The sequence below is a fragment of the Camarhynchus parvulus genome, chromosome 6 (genome assembly GCF_901933205.1).
Source record: "Camarhynchus parvulus chromosome 6, STF_HiC, whole genome shotgun sequence".
Classification (NCBI taxonomy): Eukaryota; Metazoa; Chordata; class Aves; order Passeriformes; family Thraupidae; genus Camarhynchus; species Camarhynchus parvulus.
In genome coordinates this window covers 5,548,692-5,571,262 of record NC_044576.1, presented here as the reverse complement: position 1 = coordinate 5,571,262, position 22,571 = coordinate 5,548,692, and the positions used below count along the sequence as shown (strand labels likewise).

The 22,571-nt window shown below is 45.0% G+C and overlaps 1 protein-coding gene across 1 annotated transcript in view; it reads left to right on the top strand.

Moving 5' to 3' along the window:
- Positions 1-7,811: 7,811 nt before the first annotated feature.
- IPMK (inositol polyphosphate multikinase) overlaps positions 7,812-22,571 on the top strand; it is a 33,220-nt gene continuing 18,460 nt past the window's right edge. The window contains 3 exon segments of the mRNA XM_030951190.1: positions 7,812-7,833; positions 7,836-8,036; positions 12,164-12,249. Of these exon segments, the coding sequence (XP_030807050.1) occupies positions 7,812-7,833; positions 7,836-8,036; positions 12,164-12,249 (309 nt within the window).

The window sequence follows — 22,571 nt, the reverse complement described above, 5'->3', positions numbered from 1 at the left end:
ACTGCAGGGAGACAGCTGCCTCACCACAGTCCTCACCATGGCCTGCAGAGCAATCTCAGCTCTGGTGCTTGGAGCACCTCCTCCCCCTTTTTCCACTGACCTTGGTGCTGCCATGCTATCTCCCTCACATGTCCTCACTTCCTCCTCTTCTCTGACTAGAAGAAAAACTTTTGCCTGTACTATTGCCAACGAGTTCCACCAATTCAAACATTCTTGCAAGATCCCACAGCACTGAGAGGTTGATCTTGTCTAGGTTCCGTGCCGGACAGTCGCTTGCTATGTTTCTGCTGTTGGCCCCACAGCGCTGAGCGGGCAGTGCCGGCGCTGGGGCTGTTCAGTGCCTCTCGTCAGGCAGGGCTGGGAAAGAGAGGCCACTGCCACCCCTGCCCTCCTCCTGCCATCCCTGCCCCTCTGCCATCCCTGCCCTTCTGCCTGCATCGTGGCTGGCTGGGGGTGGCAGCAGCTGCAGCACATTGCACACTGAGCTGGGATAGCCCTGGTGGTGGTGCCTCGCCACCCCTGGAAAAAAACTGTCTTGTGTGCTGTTTTGATTTTCTTTTTAAATAGGTTATCACAGAAGCATTACCAACCTCTCTAACTGGGCCAGCAGTATTTCCATCCTCAGAGCCATCAGAGATTGGCTCTGTTGGACATGGTGAATGCTTCTAGCAGCTTCTCACAGAAACCACTCCCCTCTACCAGAAAACCAGTCTGTGCCAAATCAACACACTGTGCAATGGTGTCTCCATGAGCGCTGGTCTAGGGGCTTTCTCCACACCCAGCAGTGCTGGCTGGCTGAGCCCAGGCAGCTGGAAGTGCTCCATAAATATATTAGCAACTAAGCAGTGTTTCATGACCAGAGCCTTCTGGACTTTGAGTCCGGAAGTTGTACTGCCAGTTCCCTGCTAAAATTACCGTATTGATGCTGTTTGGGTCTTGTTCTGGTGCTGTTGGGGTCTGTAAAACTTACCTTGTGCCACTGTGCAGCAGTAAGAGGTGGATTTTCCTTTCAGTGTAATGCAACTAAAGACATGGAAACATGAGTCACTGTTGTATCACAGCTGCTGACATCCAAGAAACGGAAGAACATTTTATAATAGCAGGAAGGATAAGAATGTAGGCATGAAACTAAACATTGGTTCTGCAGAGGAACCTTGTCAGCTGGCTTCTCCTTAGCCACCCTGGACATGGAAGTCTCATACTAAATCTTTTGTTTCAACTCCTGAAGCTTCAAGGTTGACAAAACCCATGCTGAGTCCTGACTGGATTATGTGGACAAGCACAACCTCCCCCTTGCCTGTGGGCAGAGAGAGGATGCCCAGCACCACTGGCAGGGAGCTGAGTTTATTGGTGTTCTCCATTGCTGTTTTAGCCCAGACAGAACATTTCACACAGATCTGCACTGACACATACTCAGTCCAGCAGTGTCAGATACCTGCTCCCCCAATTGCTCTCTGTATCCAGGCTTTTCTGCCATGGTTTTCCTGCATTGATGAGTGGCTTCTTTGTTTTGCACTGTCATAATAATTTTCCTAGAGCCATGATTAATTTAGAATGGGTACCTGGGCCTGCTGCTTGAAGTTCTCTGATGCTTGTTTTCTGTTGCTGGGGTGTGCAGTGCATTTCTTGGCAGGATGATTTCCAAGCTGTCTAATGCTGAGGCTAATGCAGAGAGCAGCTGAATAAAAACTAAATAACATAAAAACAAACAAACAAATCCATGAAGAGAAGAAGGGAAAAAGGAAGAAAAAAGATGTGGATGGGAAGAGAGCATAAGCTAGAGAAGATTGATCATCATGTAACAGTACTACATGGGAGCAAAAAGGGATAAATCAAACGACACAATGGTATGTTGCATTTCATTCTATACCCTAATAGAGCCAAGCATTAAAAGTATAAAGTGGTGGTTCTCTTAGCCAAACCCATGCCTCTTAGAGTTGAAGGGTTATGTGTTTGAGCAGACATCTCTTACTGAGGTTTTTCTTCCTCAACTGTTTGTGAAATTCTGCAGTACTGGACAGAAAACAACACACAGCAGTGCAGTGGGTCGCTTTAGCAGTCTCCTGTTCCTCCACACCCCACTTTGTAAGCTGTTTCATTAGATGTGCAGTTGTAATAAATAGAATTTAGTGGTATGCCCCCAGAAGTCAGTAAAATCGCAGTAAGTTTACAGGACTAGCTAAGCAGGATGCAGTCCACCTTTCCCCATATGCAGTCTGGAGAAGTAAGAAGGGATTTACCTGGCTTCTCAAGCAACTTCTGTTTCCTTCAATATTTAGAAGCTGCACAGGTCTCACATAAGCACAAATAGATCATGTCTCATGTTAGGTTTTCCCAGCTGAAGACCCAGCCATCCCTCTTTGCTATTTGACATTGCACTGCCCTTAATTCACCCTGCTCTGCATCCTTTTTTGGCACACAGACTATGATTTTCTTCTGCTGTTTTTGTATGTGTGGCAGACGTACACCAAAAAAAAAAAAAGTGCAAAAAAGCTTCCTGAGCATCCCAGAGATGACATCTTTAATGCGTAAAGCATTCAAAAATCAGTGTATTCCAAGGGTCTGCTGAGTAACTGCAATGTTTGTTCTGTTCAGTCAAGCTAGCTGGCAACAGGCAGCAAAATGAATGATAAGGCCACACTGCATAGCTTTTCTCAAATACTTTCCTACAGCTGGAAAATATCACCATACATGGGTAAGACATGTTCAAGATGCACTGTCTGTTCACTGCCAGGGCTCTTGCTCAAGATTCGGGTACCAAAACAATGGCCAGCACAGGCTTCCACTGCAGTAATTATCAAATTTGATGCCTTTTTCAAACAGTGTGTTCTTTCAGTCTCATTCTTGGCTCTAACAGCTGTGCAGGTTAAATTACTTTTTAAGGGTTGTGGCTGTTTTGCAAATAAATTTTGGCAGAGAATACCATTTAATAGAACAGACTTTTTTAATGCCAGTGGGTTTAATCAATAAGTAAGTGTTTAATTTTACTGCAGGTGGAGGCAATCTAAGTCACCTCTAGTGCAAGACAAACAGGCATTTAAAATAAACCACTTGGCATGTTAATCACCTTAAATCAAGTTCTGGGCTTATCCTAAAGCATTAGGATGTGACTGGTAAAATCCAAATGCCATCACACATTTGTAAACCCTGAGCAACCCCCGAGAGTGATACAACACTGTGCTTGGGAAAAAATCCCTGCTTAGAAGGACAAAAGGAGGATCTGTATCTGCATGTAAGCCATGAGATCAGGAGATGGTACCAAAGACTTTGATCTGAAGTTTCTGTTTCAGGTAGAAGCTCAGCTTCTTTCTTAGGGATGTCAAAGCACACACATCTGCCATTGCTGTTTTCTGGGACTGCAGGCAGCTAAAGCATGCTTCAGCTATTTAGGCTCTCCACAAATCATGGTTTAATCTTTCACACTGATAGTTAATGGTATATTCTTATTCTCTCTGAGAGACCAGGCATGGAAGTTGGACTCAGTATATGTCATACTGAGGCTACACAGAGTAAAAAAATGACACCTTTTGTCTTTCCCTCAACACTCTTCCTGCTGCTTCCCAAAGTTTTGTTGGCTTTTTTTGGCTGCAGATGCACACTGGGTTGACGATTTCCGGCAACTCGTAACAGCAACTTCAGGCCTCTTTCCTGGGCCATGATGACCAGTTCCATCATCAGCATCAAAGCGCTTTGATTTGGATTATTTTCCTCTACATGTGTTACCATTTATCTATACTGAAACTCCTATGCCACCAGTGTGCCTTTTGTTCAGTTTTGTGAGATCCTGCAAGATGTTGTCATTGGCATGACATTTGACTGCCCTAAGGAGGTCAGGAATACCTGTAGACCTGGAGATTTTGTGCACTCTCCTTTCTGCAGGTTGTGAATGAAGATGTTGAATGAAACCAGTCTCAGCACACTCTCACTGCTGCCTCCTCTCCACCATCACAGTCCTTTCATTTGCCTCCCAGCCCTTAATCTACTCTCAGTTAAAAAATGAACTTTTCCTTCAAATACTTGGCTTGGTTTCTTAATTGATAACCAAGGAGAAAATAAAATCCAAGGATTCTGAAGAAGAACTGTTAAAATGAGCTTCTCACTTTTATAGTCCTTGTATCTTTCCAATACAGAACAGACCTCCTGATATTCACAGCTGCAGTTCTGATTGTAGAAGAGGTGATCCAGAAGATACACAACTGCCATGAGTGAACCTTGCAGTATTTTTTTTAAATGTACCACATTATCACAAAGAGTGTAGGTTGGCTTTTGACAGCATCCCTTTGTTTTCATTCTAGAAAACCCAAATGGACCAGTTGCCAGGGAGGAGAGTAGTGTCACAGAGTTTGCATCCATTTGCCTGGTAAAATATTACTCATGAGGCCTAAGTGACAAGGCCATAGCTGGGAAAGAAAGCAGGATGGCACCCTTGAATTTTACAGCTGCAGCAGATAAGGGTATGTTTAGATTTTCCTTCAGTTAACAAGACAGGACAGAACTTCTGTGAATTTAACAAAGGATTAAACACACTGAGTGATTTTAAGAGGTCACAATACAGCAACACTTCTGCTTTGAAATGGCAAGAAAAAAGAGCTGCAGTGCTGCTACAAGTTCCTTGCTGCCGCGAAGGTGTCTGCCTTGTGTTGTGTGAGTGGGACAGCCCTCCCTGCCTGCAGGAGCCCCACTGCAGATGCTTCTGCCTGTCCAGCAGATACCTGGTTTGGGTGATGGACATTTGCTCTCAGGCCCACATGTCTGGTCCTGGCTGGCTCTGTTGCAGTCTCTTGGGCTGGCAAGAACTACACACTTGCAGCAGCCTGATGCAGGAAGTGGCTCTGTGGGCAGCAGGATCCACGTCTCTCACACAGACCTTGCAGAAAGCACTGCTCTGGCAAAAGAGCAGTATTTTTGGTGAGGTATGGAAGAGGTGACTGTGAACCATGTGAAGGTACAGTGAAAAATCCAGCAGAGTTGGCTGTCAGCATACTTCTAAAGGACATATTTTGGCAAAGACCCAGCCCCACTCCTCTGTTTACCTAATGTCCTCCTGCACTTCCACTTAAACAGGAGCTCATTTCCTGTTCTAAACTACTATGCATCTTGTGGTTAGTTATTAACTAGCTTTTGTGTTTGAAAAAGGCCTTTATTTCAGCAGAAGGGGATTCTTTTGTAATTCTCACTCTGTTTGGGACAGCTGTGCAATCTGCCTGTGACACATCCTCGCACAGCACAAGCAGTCCTGGTGTTTTCTAGGCATTGTTAGTCTGTACATTGTCATCAGACTGACCAAGGGAAGATTGATCTTCAGCAACAGTGGGAAAGAGTAATCCAGAATTAAATATAATTTTGCCAAATGCATTTTGTCAGGGGAATTGAAGGAGATTCTCAAACAAATGCCCCTCCTTTAGAAGCTGTTCTGCTTCTACAGCCTCTTCTGCTTTCTCTTTGGAGTGCAGTCACACAGCCTGAAGATGAGAAGTTTCCTTGGGAATTTTGCTGGTTAGTTCAGTTTTCAGTGCAATCTCTTACAGGATCACATTGTGGAGAAAGGAATTATTTGCTATTTCTGCTATTCTCTCTGTTTCACTTGTTTCATTTTAAGAGAAGTTCCCAGAAAGATTAGTGAACTCCATGTGCTGAAGTGTGAGGGTGGAATGAGTGAGTGGAGCATAGTCTCATGTCACTTGATTTCTGTATGCATAAATCTGACTAAAGCAAATGTCAGGGAAAAGGAAAGAGTCAGTGTTTACTTATTCCAATTACTCATGCTTTTGTATTTCTTTTAATGCCCTCCAGGCACACTTCTGTTAGCTGCAAGAGTATCTAGCAGCTCCACTGAGGACTAGGTGCTTGAATAATCTTTAAATTCGAGGGTTTTTTGCCTTTTAATCCCATTCTTTCTTCCACTGAAATTTTGACTTGAGGCAGATTGCAGTGTTAGATGGGCACTTAGACAGCTTTGAAATGCCGTCTCTGTTTTTCTCTCAGTGTTTAGATCCAGATTAACTGAAGTGCCTCATGTCTTTGCAGAGGGAAATACCTTTCTGCAAGGCTCAGGTTGGCATCCAAACCTTGTTGCAGCTACTGCTGTCAAGACTGGGAGCCTCCTTTCTGCCAAACACACACACTTGTGCATTTTTTCACTGTACACGTCACTATCTCTTGTGCAAGAGTTGGCCAGTCTGTGGTATTTCCTGTGCCAGCACCCCCCTGGGAAAATTCATCATTGGGTATCTGAAGACAGGAGCTTACTTTTGCACCCATCTGGCTCCCACTCTTTAGGGCTGTACAGTAATGACTGATGAGAAGGGGATATTCAGGAGGAAGAAATGTTTTCTGCCCAGCCTTGTTACTTCAGGAAGGATCTTGCTGAGTTGTAACCCCTGTCTGCACCACCTTATCCAATTAAGTGTGTAAAACAAACTGTTCCATGAACAATGAACTAAGAAACTCAGTTTCAACAGATTTATGTTTTGCTCTTTTCTCTCACTCTTCAAGTTTTAATTTTCCCCGTGATCTTCCTATTCCTTTGATACTCTGATTTCCCCAATAAATCCCTTAAATTGCCATCTCTTCTCCCAAGCACCTGCTACATCTCCCCATCTCCCAGCTATGGGATGGGGAAGAGGTGGGAAATAGCCAAGCTCATCATATCGAGGTTTCTGTGATGTCAATGCCAATTCTCAAATGTGCATCAGGCCATTTTATAAAACCTGGGGAAACAACCTATATCTGCTAAAATTAATTTTCCTGTCTCTGGCCTTTTTTTCCTGTTCCTATCGTAATACTGCTAAACAGAACTTGATACTGGCAGATATCATAGCGAAAGTGCAGATTTAATACTCACAGAGATCTGCTCATTTTATAAGGGATAGAAACAGCAAAAAGAAAAGGCACTAATTACAGGCTGCCAAACAGAGATTATATGAGCCCTAGTGAAGTGTTAATGAAGACTCCTAGCCAAGTTTTGGGGTCCTGAGAGTGAATGCAGGGCCATGCACACCTTCCCCTGTCCATGGGGAGGTAAAATTCAATTTAGAGATTAATCTGTTATCCAGTTTAATCTGGTGTTGGGCCAGGTGCACTCATCTATAATGCACGACCAGCACAAAGAGAGTGTGGAAAGGTTCTGGTTTAGGCTGCTTTAAGGGCTCCCTGTCAGCTGTCAAGGTTTATACTGTTTGCACACATCGCCTGGATCTCCCTTGCAGTCACTGCGATCTGCTGCAGAAGAAATTGAACAAATCTCGGCGTGACGGTAGATTTATTTAAAAACTAGGAGGATTCGGGGGTATTTCAGGTTACCGAGAACCAGCGGAGGGAACGCCCCCTGCCCGCCACCGCTCGGTTTTGCCGGCTCTCGCGGGGAGCCAGGGCCGGGGTGCCCGCGGCTGGGGCTCCTTGGCCGCTCTGCGGCTCGGGGCCGCTCGGGCGGTTGCGCCGGGCCCCGCTCCCTTCTCCAGCGTCCGCTGAACCGGCGCTGCCCGCCCAGGCCTCCTCCCGGGGCCGCGCCCCACGCGGCGCCACCAGGGCCACCGTCATCGTCAGCACAGCGGCGGTCCCACTGCGGGCCGGGCCGGGCCGGGCCGGGCGGCGGAGGCGGAGCCACGCCCGGGGCGGGGCGGCGGCGGTGGCTGCCCCAGCCCCAGCGCGGGGTGGGCGGACGGCGCGGTGCGGGGTGATGGAGTCGCGGGCCCTCGCCGCCCGCGCCCTGGTTCGCAGGGCCCGCTGAGGCCCGGCCGCAGCCGCCGCCGCCGCCGCCGGCAGAGCGCGGCCACCCCCCCCCCGCCGCCGGCAGCCCCCAGCGCCGGGACATGGCCACGGAGCCCCCGCGGCCGGCGGGCGCCCCGAGGGCGGGCGCGGGTGCTGCGCGGGCGGCGGGCGCGGCGAGACGGAGGAGGCCGAGGCCGCGGCCCAGCCGGTGCTCGGCGCCTCCCCGGGCCCCGCGGCGGCGGGGGGCGGCCGGCGGCGGGCGCTGAACGGATGCGTGCCGCTGTCGCACCAAGTGGCCGGGCACATGTACGGCAAGGATAAAGGCGGTGAGCGGCGACGGGCGCGGGGAGGGGGCGGCGGGCCTGGCGGGACATCCGCGAGGGAGCTCTTCCCACCCCCACCCTACGCTCCGTTTAGCTGAATTCTCCCAGACCGGCTGTGACCGGCGGGTTTGGCTTCGCGTTCCCTCACGCCCCGGCGGCGAAGGGGCCGCTCTGTGGCTAGCAGGGCAAGGGTCGGTGCAGGCGGGAGCGGTGCCGGGGGCCGAGCGCAGGACCGGCCCTTGCCGAGCTCCCGCCGCCGGGCTTAGGGCGCACCTGCCCGCCGGAGGGGCCGCAGCGCCGCGGGAGGCCGGGGCTGGGGCCTGGGGCAGTGCCGGGGAACCGGAGCCGCCCGGGAGGGCCGGAGGGGCGGCCGGTGAGCTCCCCGCTGTACACGGGCCGTGGATGGAGCAGTGAAACCGCTGCTAAAATTTCATTCTTCTGGTGCTTTTCCTAAATTGCATTAGTCTGCCAGGTTATCAGGCACCCTTAAACCGAAGGACTTGTGCCGTTCAGCTTCATTTTGTCAGACACCTTTTAAAAAGTGGGGATTTGGGTGACAGCATGCCGCTTTTCTCAGAAGAGATGTCAGAAACGTGGCTTATCTAACGGGACCACCTGAAGATGTGGCTACCAGAAACTTCAGCAAATTGTTACTAAGCTATAGTTATTTGCTTGTTTATTTGTCTGTAAATCGGAGCCAATGGCTAGGAAGTGATCTAATAATACAAAGACATGAGGATACACTATGCCTCCACCAGCTCTAAATTTCTGTTTTAGCTCCATGTTGAGGAGTAAGGTGTTGCCCCTTCTGATGGAGGGGCCTCTTAGCATAGGCAGTGGTCAGTGCCAAAGCAAGTGGCCAAGTTAATACTGCCAAATGGCATTTCTCGCCTTTCCAGGCCATTGCATTTGGGGTAACTCCTGCCTCTCAGCCAGATGGAAGGTGTGCATCCATTCAGCTTGCAGTGTGCTCTCTGAGAGAAGCTATAATGGGCACCTGCTGGCATATTGCCTTTGAACCCTGGCTGTAGGAGCTGCCCCTGCTGAAGAGGCCAGGGGCTGAGTTACAGAACCCTGTCAGCTATCAGTGAATGAAATTACAGCACTGATGGCACTGTGAGTTTGTCTTATCTACGGCCTGCATCCATGGTGTGCCTTGCTGCAGATAATCTCGACAAAAAACATTCTTCTGTTGCCCCTGCTAAGGGCTGAACTTCAGAACCTTTTAGATCATGAGTGACTGGAATTACAGCACTAAGGGCTCTGTGAGTTTGTCTTATCTGCAGGCTGTTTCCATGGCACGTCTTGCTGCTGATAATCTCTGCAGAAAAGTAATTTTTGTCCCTTGCCCCATTGCAGCCAGTGCAATAAAATGTAATGGAGGTGCATTGGGTCCTTGAAGGTGTGTGTGTTCCATGTTCATACATCATAGCACAAGGTGGGATCAGGCAAAAGAAGCCTCTGTCAGGGAGAACTTCACCTTTGGCACATCAGTCTTACTGCAGTTAGGCCAAACAGCATAGGTATCTATTTTGGGTGCCACTGCAATGGGTTAGGTGAAGCTTGCTCCGCTGCATCTCATGGGCAAGACCAAGACTTTTCTGCAGAGGCACCACCATGGTTGATTATCTCATCTTGGAAGCTGTTTTATGTTGAAGGGAAAACCAGAGCTGTTCTGGTACTCACAGCTCTCATTTCTGTAACTCGATTTTCCCTTCTGTTCCCACATACAGACAGATAGAGGACTTGAAGGTATCCAAAGTATTTTAAACTTTTACTTTTTTAAGTAAAAGTACACAGTAAAATTTCTCCTGAATAACCTTCCTTTTCCCCTTTGTTCCCTGTGACTGCCTTGCAGAGAAAAGCCTCTCAGAGCCTCTCTGCCTGCATGTGTAGACATTAGGCTGCTGTGCATTGTGAGTGCCCTTTTGTTGAATGCTGTGTGCAGTAGTGCTTCCCCAGATAAATTGTGTGTAGTGAGTAAAGTAATGACTTTGGGCTGTGGCTTAATTCCCTAGGCAGGCAGAGACAGACAGCCCCTGGTGGGATGTGTCACCTATAGAGCCTCCTGCACTGCTTGTGGTGTGGTGCCTGGACCTGCAAAATGCTGGGGGTCCCCAAGCCAGTAGTGGGGTTCTGTAGCTAAGAGGGTTGGTCTCCCTCAGAGTGACTTGCTTGCTCATTTCAGAGTGGTAGCAAGCTTGGCATACACAGCCAGGGAGAAACGTTTGTGAAATATTTCAGGGTTTTATTTTCAACATAGTTCTGTTGATTCCTCAGAAATGTTAATTTGCTTTTTCGTATGTTAAAACAGTCCTATTCCCTGTCTGTGCTGAAAAAATCCCAGGAAGCCTACAACAAACCCATGGCCAACATCCATCTGTTGGTATGATCTGCAGGTGGTGGTGATCTGTGCTTGTTGTAGATCAGAGGGAAGGTTATGGATTTTACCTCTTTGTGGTGAATGTTGAAACATGGTTTTCAGGCCTGCCCCAGTCTCAGTGACAGAGTAGTGCAGTAAGTGCTCGAGTCTGTCAAGAATGTAGAGAATGAGGGAACTTTGGATGTCAGTTTATATTCAGCTCTTCAAATAATATGTTATCAGCCCAATAGTGTATGGATTCTGCTTCCAGGAGTCTTTGCCTGGTCTTTCTGCCTTGTAGATTGTCTGCTTATCAAAGGCAAAATGCAGATTTTTGAGGAGCATGCGTTATAAAACCTATTTTAATGTTTAACCTATTTTATTTTAATGCGATTGTTAACAATTCACATATGGAACACGTGCCATTTGAGTACTTGGTGCACTTTGCAGAGTGTTTTCCAGCACATGCAAAAGGGTACAGGGAGGGGGAACACAAGCTCCCCTTGTGTTGTGGTGGCCTGCACATGTGTGGCAATATTTTTCTAGTTTTGGAAAGTGTTTAAAATCCAACTTTAGGCAAGAAACACGGCTTGAGAGCTGTTTTGCGCAAATTTTAAAAGCAAATCTTTGTCATAGCAAACTATTGAAACAACTATTCTAAGTCTGGTGGTCATTTTCAAGTAAATATCTTGGTCTCTAAACATTTTGTTTAGTTTCCAGGACTGCACAACAGAGCCATTCATAGATAATGGTTTGTGAGGGGTGAAAAACACAATTGCTGTTATAACTGCAAACTCTCTTTGGGATGCAAAGCTCCAGGCTCATTTTTCTGTTTTCTCACATGGTAGTTGAAAATAGAACCCATTTTGGATACAGTTGACATTTTTTTCTACTCTTCTAAGCAAAATAAATTACTGTCTGAAAAGCTAGAAATGAATCTTAGGAGAAAAATTCTTTTCCAGAAGTGGGTTTTTGGTTTTCTGTTGAACCTAATGGTGCAACACAGCACACATTTCAGAGGGATGCAGTTACTTTTCTCCATTCTTGCCTACATCCATATCTTGAGCGTCCTCAGATACTCAGCTGCATTTCTTCTGCAGGTATTCAGAAATACTGGTGACTGGAGAGTCATAAGGCTGTTTCATGAGGGTATTTTGGAGGGGTTTTTTGTGTAGGCTTGATGGAGGTGTTGCCTGGCTGAGATGAAATTCTGTAGTGTAATTATGGGTGATACAAATAAGTAGCATCTGATAGCTTGGAATGCTGTAGGGATGCTACTTCTTGTAGTAAAGACATTATCTGTGCCACTAGTGTAGATGTACATTCACAGGACATTTATTTCTGTTCTAGTAATGAGAAATGCATTAAATGTGGTACTCCTTTAGGGTCCTGGCATTGTTGGAGAACAATTTATGAATTCTTTATAAAGGGAGTGTCTGTGTAATCTCTTTTAGTTCATGATGGGGTTTTTGGGGGTGGAAGTTTTAATGTCAAATCCCAGTCCTGTGTTGGCCTTGGGCAGAGCTACACCCAGGAAATTATTCAGTGGGTAGAAATAAGAGGAATGCAAGCAAACCTCTGCTAAGGGTTATATGTAGGAGCTGATAATTCTGATAATTTTGTCTCTACTATGTGTGCAGTGGAAACAGTACAGCTTTTCAATAGGCTGTCCTTGATGGTGAAGTCACTATTTCTGGGGAAAAATAAAAAGCAAAAAGAAAGCTGTACCTCTTAAAACTAAGCCCTGAAGGAAATGCTTCTCTTCTAGGCATACTGCAGCATCCTGATGGAACTGTCCTGAAGCAGCTGCAGCCACCACCTCGTGGTCCCAGGGAGCAGGAGTTCTACAACAAGGTGAGGGTCCCGCAGTGTGGGGGAGGCTGAAATGAGGGCTGTGCTTCCTGGAGAAGTACATCCTTATCCTTGAAGGTGGGAAAGTGCAACCTAAATCCCCTGCCATGCTATCTGTGTGCTCTCTAGAACTCTCTGCTCCTTGCATGTCAGACCTACTTCACTCACAAGATTTAAGCTTGCTTATTTGTTGATAGGATAGCAGACTTTCACAGCATGTAAGATTTTATTGAAAAGCCTTATCTCCTGTCTATGTTTAAAGGGTTGTATGTTTGATCCCAACTTTCTCACATAGCTAAGTCTCTCAAAAGTGCTTACATCTAAATTTAGTATGTTTTTTGCTTCTTCCTAACCTGGTTTACTGCTGGAAGTATTGATTGCTCTGTTCAATGTATTAAAACTCAGCTCCTTTAAAAAGTCAATAAATATCAAACCTCTCAAGTTGTTTTGACTTCAGTTGTTATATTTTTCCTATTGCTTATCTTCAGTTTGCTTTATCAGTAACTTTAACAAGTGCAGACCAGGAAAGCTGTTGCTTTCCTGTGAACAGTTTGTAGAGCCTGCTCTGTCCTACCTGCCTGTGACAGTCTGTCATGTGGTTTTTGTGTGTCAGGTTGATATGCCATGCCTTTCCATGGCTTACTAGGTATAAAGAGCTATTAAAGTCTTCATGCTTGGTGTAAGAGGAGTCTTGAGACCCTCTGCTTTTTCTGGTGTTTGTCTTGGATTTTGGTTGGTAGGTTTCTTTTTCCCTAAAAGGGTATTTATTTAAGTTACCAAAAGACTTTGCAGATTTCATGAAAATGTCTCACACAAACAAAGCAAGGTGCTTTAAGTGAACAGGGTGTTTGCATAATAGCATTATTTGGTAATTGTCATGATGGGACAGGACAGCAGTCTTGAGTTACTAGGAGCAGTTAAATGTAAATATTTTTCTGAGTTTTTCTGTGACTCTCATTGAGATGAGGTTAAGAAATATGCCATCCAGCCTGACTGGTAACTTGAGTAGAAGGAGGAAGCTTGAACAGACTCCTTTAGGCACCAGGCTACCTTCTGTGCTGTGAAATCCTCAGGCAGAGGCAGAAACATGCTGTCCCTGCCTAAGGCCTGCAGGTAAGAGGGGTAAGTTCAGGCATTGCTTGCACATGAACTCTTCACATCAGAGACTTGATACTTTTGCCTGTTGAAGCTTAGACTCATGTGACAAGCTGTGAGCAAGACCCTGTGCAGAGTCTTGGAGAAGGGGGTGTCTGTGTCAGTGTGCTTGTTACTGTGCTGTGGAGAAGCCAGGTCTCAATGCTGGTAACTTGCAGAGTAAGCTTCTGTTCTGTCTCCTAAGGCTTTGCTGGGCTGCTTCAAACCCTGATTTCTTTTGGTTATAAGCCCTAAAATAACAGAGAAAGGGAAAGATGCAGACATGATTAGTTGTGTGTGGACTAGGAGGCTTTTTAGTGGGAGGAGGGAAGGAGAGCATGTCCATGTGTGTTGTGGTGGTGAAAGTACAGGAGAAAGGTCTTGGAGATTTGTTGCTCTTCAGTGATGACCTGCTATCATGTTTACTCTCAGGCAAGAGCTGTGTGATGTGGGTTGCAGACATCTAAGCACTAGATATTATCATATAGGATGATAATTGCTCTGGGTTGGGAGGTTCAGGGTAGGGTACAGTTCCACGTGCAGCTTGAGCTGATCCAATAGCTCACTGTTGCCAAAAGGGAAATAAATGCCTTTCTTCCCATTCCTGCCATTTGCCTTGTACCATGATGCTTTTTGGACATCTGTGAACTAATTTGACCTATTTAAAAGACGGCAAAATTTCCTTGTCTTGGTAGTGTTCTGGCAGTTTAGGGGACTAAGCTGACAAGCAATGGGAACAACAGCAAGGCCAGCCTGCTTCGGTGGCTGAGTTCAGCCCATCTTGTGGGCTATAATGAGAGATATTATCACCTTGGAGAAGGCTGATGAGCCTCCAGAGATGGAGGGAAGGATAATTTTACTGCTCCTTGAGACAGGGAATTGTTTGAAATCAAACAAGTGAAATGAACCTGATGAGTCCCAAGCTCTCCCTCTGTCAGGGCAAAACGGCAGGTTGGTTGGTAAGATCTAAGCAGATGGTTGTCCAGTAGCATATGTGGATTAATTGTGACTCTTGTTTTAAAAAAAATTCTGCTCCTGTTTTTTCATATGTGCTTAGAACTGTTTTGTCAGTGAGTATGTGAGTTATTGCTCCCTTTGCATCCCACCTTATACTAGCATGCATGAAAATTAGTGCCCCAGTACCTGGGTCAGAAACAAGGGGGGAATCTTTCCTTCTGGAACAGCACACCTCCTCGTGGGAAGGTACTGAGAAGCTCTGTAGTTTATGGCAGCAAGAATTGGAGCATGTCTCAGTTTCAGCTGCATGAGTCAGCTGGAGAGCAGCTATGGTAGATCTGAAGCAGAAGTTCTTCCAAGAAGCAGGAAATGGTATTTCAGTGTGCAGCCCTAGCACTTGGCAGCAGAAGGCTGCAGGGAATGTGTCGTGATAGATGATAATGAGGCATTAAGGGACAAGTTTGACTGGAACTCTGATATATTTAATGTGATACCAAGTAGATATTATCTTCTGTTTGGACCAAAAAAGTCCCCTTTTCTGAAACTGCTGGATTTGTTTGCAGCCTGATGAGTGAACATGACAGAGGTAGAAGTCTGTCAGCGAATCAGATGTTTTTTCCCCTGTTATTGATGGCTTTTTTTCTGTTGAGCATGATGCTAAGTACTTACCAATAGAGCCCAAACAAAATGGGCTTCAATTTTGGAATGGAAACTTGAGGAAGACATGTACTGCAAAATACTAGTGAGTGGTCCAAAACTTGCTCAGAAGCAGGTGGCAGCTGAAGTTTGGAAGAATTTTATAGGTCTCTGTCAAATCTGGAAGATTGCTGATGTAATTCCTACTCAAGCTGCTGTTAAGTTGCCTTTCTGTTTTCTTCGTTCAGTGTTTTACCTTCAGCAGTCAAAAAAAATAGAGGTATTTTTTGTAAGAGATGATTTCACCAATTAAACTTTTGTCTACTAAAGCACTATGTCTCATTCTCTACTGCTAGGGAAAGGGCTTGCCATGTGTTATGAGGGAGGGGAAAACCAGCATGATAAGATTATCATGAATACCTTGTATGATAAACCAGTAAAACAATGAGCTGTCTGTTAATAGCTTAACTGGTTTGTTAATAGCTTACTGTGCACTGCTTAACTTCTCACTGGGGTGTGACTTTCTAGCTGTAATGTCCACTTGCTGTTGAGTTCTGTAAATCTGAGTAATTATCTAATCAAAATAATAACCTTTTAATTTTGTTTCTGCAAACTCCCTTGCTGTACCTGAGGGCATGAACTCCTTAAAAACATTGCCTGCACAACCATGGAGTGTTGTACTTGGTATTCTGGTACCCTTATCTGTGTGAGAAAAATACCAGTTTTTTAACCTTGAATAGCTACAAAACACTTTGTTTTCAATAGATATGAGCAGCAAGGGAATGAGGCATAAGGGTGATGTTTATTTAAGAGCTATCTGCACTGCTGATCAGTTGTTTCTGTGTAATGGCAATGCTCTGTGTAGGTGGAGGTACTCCAAAGGACTTCTTTTAAAGGGGTTTTGGGAGGCAGCAATATACAGGGAGGTGGGAACAGGGAAATAGTGTTGTTTGAAAATGTAGTCTTTCCAATTAGAGAGACTAAATTGGTAAAACACAGTGTGAGCTTATGGTAGGCTGCCTGTGCAAGCATGCTGAGAAATGCCCAGAAGTAGCCTGCTCCTCAGTGTGTTTTGGGATTTGGCTTCAGCCCGATTTATGCCAGGGCTCATTTATGCATGCTGAAATGCTCTGATTTAGTTCAGCAGTGTTGATAGAAGGAGGAAACCTATCAGCACTCCTACAGCGATCTGTTGCCCCAGGTGAGTTGAAAAATGTGAGGATAATGTGTTTTGAAAAAGTTAGTGTGAGGTAATGCAGTGCTCAGCTGGGTGTGGGGCTCCTGTCCCAGCCACAGCAGGCTGTGCCCCGGAGCACTCTGTGCCAGTACAGCTCTGCCTTTGCATTTCAGGGCTCTCCAGCTCGGGGCTTTCCTCAGTTTGTCATGTCAGGAATGCAGCATTGCACAAACTGTTGTCCTGTAGGAGAGGGAGGATGCTGGAATGTCAAGCCTTAAACGGGGCAGCTGCTTTTGTGTGCACTAAAAGGGAGATTGGGCTGCAAGGAGGGGATGCTGCCCGGCTCAGGTGAGACCCCATCTGCAGGGCTGCCTCCAGCTCTGGGGTCCCCAGCACAGTTAGGACTTGGAGCTCTTTGAGTGAGTCCAGAGAAGGCCTCCAAGGTGATGGGAGGGCTGGAACCCCTCTGCTATGAGGAAAGGCTGGGAGAATTGGGGTTGTTCAGCCTGGAGAAGAAAAGGCTCTGAGGGGAGCTCAGAGCCTCTTCCAGTTCCTAAAAGGAGTTCCTAAAGAGAGCCTGTAGAGGGAATTTGGACAAGGGCCTTGAGGAACAAGACCCAGGGAATGGCTTCCCACTGCCAGAGGGCAGGGTTAGATGGGATATTGGGAGGAAATCCTTCCCTTTGAGGGTGGTGAGGCACTGGTACAGGTTGTCCAGAGAAGCTGTGGCTGCCCCTGGATCCCTGGAAGTGTCCACGGCCAGGTTGGACAGGGCTTGGAGCAGCCTGGGACAGTGGAAGGTGTCCCTGCCCATACCAGGGGGATGGAACACAAGATGGTCTTTAAGGTCCTGTCCAAACCATTCTGTGATTCTATGAAAACTGAGGAAGAGAGAATTTAGAGTTGTTATCTTTGTGACTGTGGTTTCCTATAAGCTGTGTGTTAAGCGTGAAGAGTTGGAGTATTTCTTAATGTTCAGTGGAACCAGAGAAGGTCGCTGAACTGTTTGGAAATGGCTACTCTGACTTCTGATCTTGGCTTTCGCTCAGTGCTGCTGTAAACCTCTTACTGTGTGTCACTTTTCTGAGCATGGCCTACTGAAGTTTAAAGTTTGCTCGTGGAGCAGCTAATAAGATGGGATTTTATGCTTAATAGATCAATAAATGTTCCTGTAAACTTTTATTAGAATTGCCCTTCAGTTTGCCTGTGGTGCCTGTATGACACTTGGGGGATGTGTAGTACACTTTCCCTCCTCCTGCTACCTGCTGAAAACTGTCCTGGGAAAGCTCCTGCAGCTTGGGCACCTTCCAGTGGTACCTTTTTCTTTCTCCCTGTTGGCTGTACATCAGAATTGTCACAGCTGGTTCTAGTGGTGTTGCCATGCCATGGCTCCAAGTGACTTTACTGCAATGATGTAAAGTTTCCAGGGCTATTGTAATGCAAGTTGTACCCAGATTCTCAGAGAGTTCTGTCCCAGGTGCAAGGGTGATTTTGGGAAGTTGGATTGAAAAGGTGGACAGGGTTCTCCCAGTCCCAGCTCAGCTCTGGTAACTCCTACCTCTGGCCAATGCTTGTGAGCCAAGGGAGATGATTAACTGCACAGCATTGTGAAAAGAGAATTCAGCTAATCACTTGGCTCTTGTGGTTAACAAATCTTCCACCCTGCCTACTTAGTGATGGCTCTGTTAACTGCTGTAGCAGTTCAGGGTTTGAGTCCTGCTGACATTGAATCTGAATGCAAGGAAGTTGTTACCAGTGGAGATAGCAGAAAATGTTTTTCATTCTTGTTATGTATCCTAAAAACAAAGCCAGGATATAGGAGACACAAATAGCTCCAACATGTGAAAGAGATTTACAATGGTTAGGTGAGAGTTAGGCACTTGAAAGCTAGGAAGGAATGGTTTTGTGGTTGCCTACACAATTGTTCTGAAATTTCCTTTGGATGCATTGAAATGCAGTTTCCATAGGGCAATGACCTGTGCTTGTTTTGCTTTCCCTCATAACTCCCTAGCTCATTTTACAGCGTGGTACCAGGCAGGATGGATGTTGTTTGTGCAACTTTTGCTGTCTTTTTTAACAGTCAGTCTTTGAGTTTGTAACCAGGGGGTAATGTGTTAGTGAAACCCAGTTAATATTTCTGCAGCCACAGTTCTTATGCTTCTGGGGTTACAGAGAAGAAATGTTCAGGAATTGTGCCCATTTGGACCATCAGCAGCAATCTTTTCCTTACTGTTTTATTAATTTTGTTCTCAATAACCTGCTGCAGCTCCTGGGCTATGTCTTTTCATTCCTGATCAATGCTTGCTTCTTTTCTTACTAATTTTAATTAGTATTCCAGCAGCTTTAGGCAGTGCAAAAGACTTGTGGTGATTCCCCCCTTCCCCCAATGGCATAAAATGAAGGCAGCAGTTTGAAAGATGGATTTTGGCCTGAATTTGCACAGAATTGCAAGAACTGAGTCATAAGGCTCAGCTCCCTTTAAGCCTATATAGCATAAATCATGATAAGGCAGCCTGTGTTCCATAAACTGTTCTCTGCTACTGACAGGAAAGGAAAGGGGCTGGGGAGGCAAAGTACGTCTTGTTTCAGGATAAGTTACCCTATTTTGTAAGCTCAGTGGAGTGCTTTTGTACTCTTGATTTAGATGATAATCCTTGGCTGAAAAAGGAGTGGATGATGGCCATTGTGCTGCTGTTGTGTACTAAAATATCCTTATCCTGTGATCACGTCTCTGGCTGAGGTTTTGATTTTCAGTCTTGTATGGACATAAATACAGGATGCCTGCTTTTCTTAACATCTTATTTTGGAGAAGCAATGCCTTGCCCATGCCTTTAATTACTGCTGCATTTGGAGCTGTAGCTCAAAAAGATCTTTGGCTGTGCCTCATTCTGGTACATCTGGATCTGCCACATTGAGATACTGGTACTGAAGTGTCCACATTACCTGTTGGCAAGCACAGTGAGCATGTTCTGATGCAGTTCATTGCTGCCCTCAGCATCTCTCCTCTGCTCAGGAATTGTCTAGAAGGGATCCTCTTTTGCTGGGGAAATGAGCAAACCAGCATGTGAAGTTGCCTCTTAACCATGAGCCTGGGCATTGGTAATAAAAGAAAGGACACAGTAATTCTTACCTAATGAGAAGAAAATGGTTTTTTGATAAAGTTGTGAAATACTGGCAGCTGGAATTCAGATATTTTTTCTCATGAGCAGTTGTCTAAGAGAGATGAAGGATGAAGTGGAGCTGTAAGAATCTGCTGAGCTCCTACTACTGCTTTATAAATGATTTTTTTATACTTCACTATTAAATGACCAGACAGTAGAACTTGGAAAATATAGCAGATCTTTGTGGTTCTTGCATTCTGCAGCAAAAACCAGTTTGGAAGAAACCCACCACACAGTAGAAAGTTAACCTAGAAGGATCTGGTGAGTGTCTGTTTCCCATGCTCTTTGAGGATTGTGTATCACAGAATAAACTGCAACTGACTTTAAATCTAGGAAACCTTTTAAAAAGGGAGACAGTAAAAGGCCATTATTGCAATTTGATGCAATTATGGAACTACTGGGTGGAGTTGGGATCAGACTAAGTAGTCTGTAGTCTATGCAAATAAGCAGGAAAAAAATCCAGTTCTCTTAGCAACCTGATTTTGAGGAATATTCCTTACCAAGAGTAGATCTGGTTGGAAATAAAATGAAAATGCATAGTTGTAAAGTGCACAGTATGTTAAATTGAATTAAGGCCCAGCAAAGTGCTGCTGCTCTGCTGGAGGGTCATGCAAGTGCTTTTTCAGCCTGGATCAAATACTGTTTAGACTTTAATTATGAATGTTTTAGAATATGGATCAACTTACTAATACATGTTAGTGTTAGACAGAAAATACTTTCTCATTATAAGTTCATTTAAAAGTAAGATATGGTTGGTGAACTGACAGAATGAGATTGAGGGAAGTGTAGGTTGCCTACTTGAAAGAAAAACAAAATAAATTTAGTCTCCAAAAAGAATTCTAGTTTCCAGATTTAAAAAGAACCCAGACAGGCTTGTAATGTTGTCACTGATGATGTACTTGAGGGAAGGGAGGCCATCCTGGGGAGCCTTGACAGGCTTGAGAAGTGGGCCAACAGCTTGGAAGGAGGAGGGATTGAGAGCAGCCCTGGGAGAAGGACTTGGGGATGATGGTTGTTGAAAAAGTTGCCGTGAGCTGGCAGGGAGTGCTCCCTGTGTATTTTCAGTGAAAATGATTGCAATTTCATTAATAGGGCTGCATATTAGATAGTAAATAAAGCAATTTGCTGTGGTAGTATTTAGTGTAACAGCATTCACAGATATTTAACTTCCGAAGTTCTTGTGGTGTGAGATTTTGAATATAAGCAGAGCTGGCTCAATGCCAGTCATTTTTGTGGAAACAGATTCTGTGGACACAACTCAAACCATGATGGTACCACTGCAGGAAAAAGCCAGGGCTGTCTGAGTTGTCGAACAAGCAGATATGATTTGCTAAAATCACAGCTGCTGTTTCAACCTCAGTTTTGTGACCCTTGCCATTGCCTGGTGTAACTGGCTGATGTAAGAGTCTGGAGGGAAATGCAGTGTGTGCTCAGGTAATTAAGGTCTGTGATATAACACATACCCAATGGAAGAGGGAATTAAGATTCCCCTAGCATCTGTAAATCTTGCATTTGCTAATTTAAGTGCATGACTTAGCTGCATTAACTGCTCAAAAAAAGTCTCAAATCCCAGGGTGGACAGTGAATTCTCTGCCTGATGTTGGCAGCTGGCTGTGTAATCCGAGACTCTGCAGGCTGTAGTGCTGCTGCCTTTAGGGACAGTTTATGATAGCTGGCAGCAAAGAAAGGTGATTCTTTAGATTGATATGCCTGCTCTGACACTTAAAGTTTCCTACTCAAATGGCTTTAAAATACATGTTCTTTTAAACTAACTCTTGAATGTACTTTAGAAGGTTCTCTGTAGATTACTTTTCTGTCAAAGTGGTATTTTTTCATCAGGACATTTGAAGACAGATCTGTACTACTAGAACTAGTTTCCTGTTGAAATTTAAGCACTTGTTTTACCCTCCCTCTATCATTTAGGTCATTAGCCACTCTTTAGAAAAAAACTCTGTTGTCTTTTAAATAAGGAAAAGAACATTCCCATTGTCCTGAGCAGCCCCTCTTTGCATTAAAAGCAGATTAATCTGTTACAGGAAACCCCAGAGTGTACTTTGGATTAAAAATTTAGGCATGGTAAATAAGCCTCAGAATGAAAAAGTCCTGCATGACTGGAAATTATGACTTCATGGTGTCTGTTAGAGTATCTGAACTGCCACAGAACATCTCTGGAGCATGTTCCTCCTGTGAGTTAGTGGCTGTAATTTGTAATGGTCATGCTGTGAGCCCTCCAAATGTCAGCATCCTATTTACTTGCTTTTCTGGGGACATTTTATGTCTCCAGTCGGTGCTATTGGAAGAATGTAGCCTGTGATGTGTAGAAGGGATAACTCCCCAGGCTGAGCTGGCATAGAGTTGTTTTGCATTTCTTGATTTATTGGATAAAGATGTTATATATGCTAACACAGAAATGGCTTGTATTTGTCAGTGTTGGCTGGAGAGATGGACCTCCACTGTTACATTAAAAAAAAAGCACTGTTTCTTGAAGTAAAATTGGAATACTGCTGATGTAAGTAAAAATCTGTTGGTTTATTTATTAAGGTTTTCCTGAGGTGAGCGATAACCTGTATTTTTCAGGAATCTTGCAGCAGTATTGGTAGCAATACCTTTTGGGGCATGAGGTGCATGGTACATTTCCTGTAGCTTTAGGGATGGTTTTATCATGATTACATTTATATTTGGTGTTCTGGGGCTTGCTACCAGGTTGTATGAAATGGGAAGCAATGCCCATGACATGTGTACTGTAGGAAATGAGAAGCAATGCCCATGACATGTGTACTGCTCATGAGGCCCAGTTCTAATGAGCAGAAGTGGTTCTGTCCTGCATAGGAATGAGCATAATTCCTGAAATGTCTGATTTTGTTGCTTTGCCCACACCAAATGACTTCCTCTGATCTTTATTAGTTGAGTGCTTATTCTTGTTTGACATGTGAATACATTACAGGCTAAGATTGAGGTCTATATTAAGGTCAAATAAGTGCCTTTTAAATGTTATGTTACAGTTATGAGGAGAGTTTCTTATTGGTTCTGAGAGCAAGATAACTTCTTGAGAGACGGAAGTAATGCAGTTAGTTCTGTTATGTCAAAGTAGTGATAGTGAAAAATGCATTATTGGGAGTTCTGTCTCCATTTAAAATGTTTTATATCAGGTTATTGAGGAATAGACTACTTGGAAGATACTGCTTCTGGAGCTCTTTCCCCCATTTGGTCTCAACTTTGGGCTATTATACCCCATTATAAATTATCTGAGTATCTTTGTT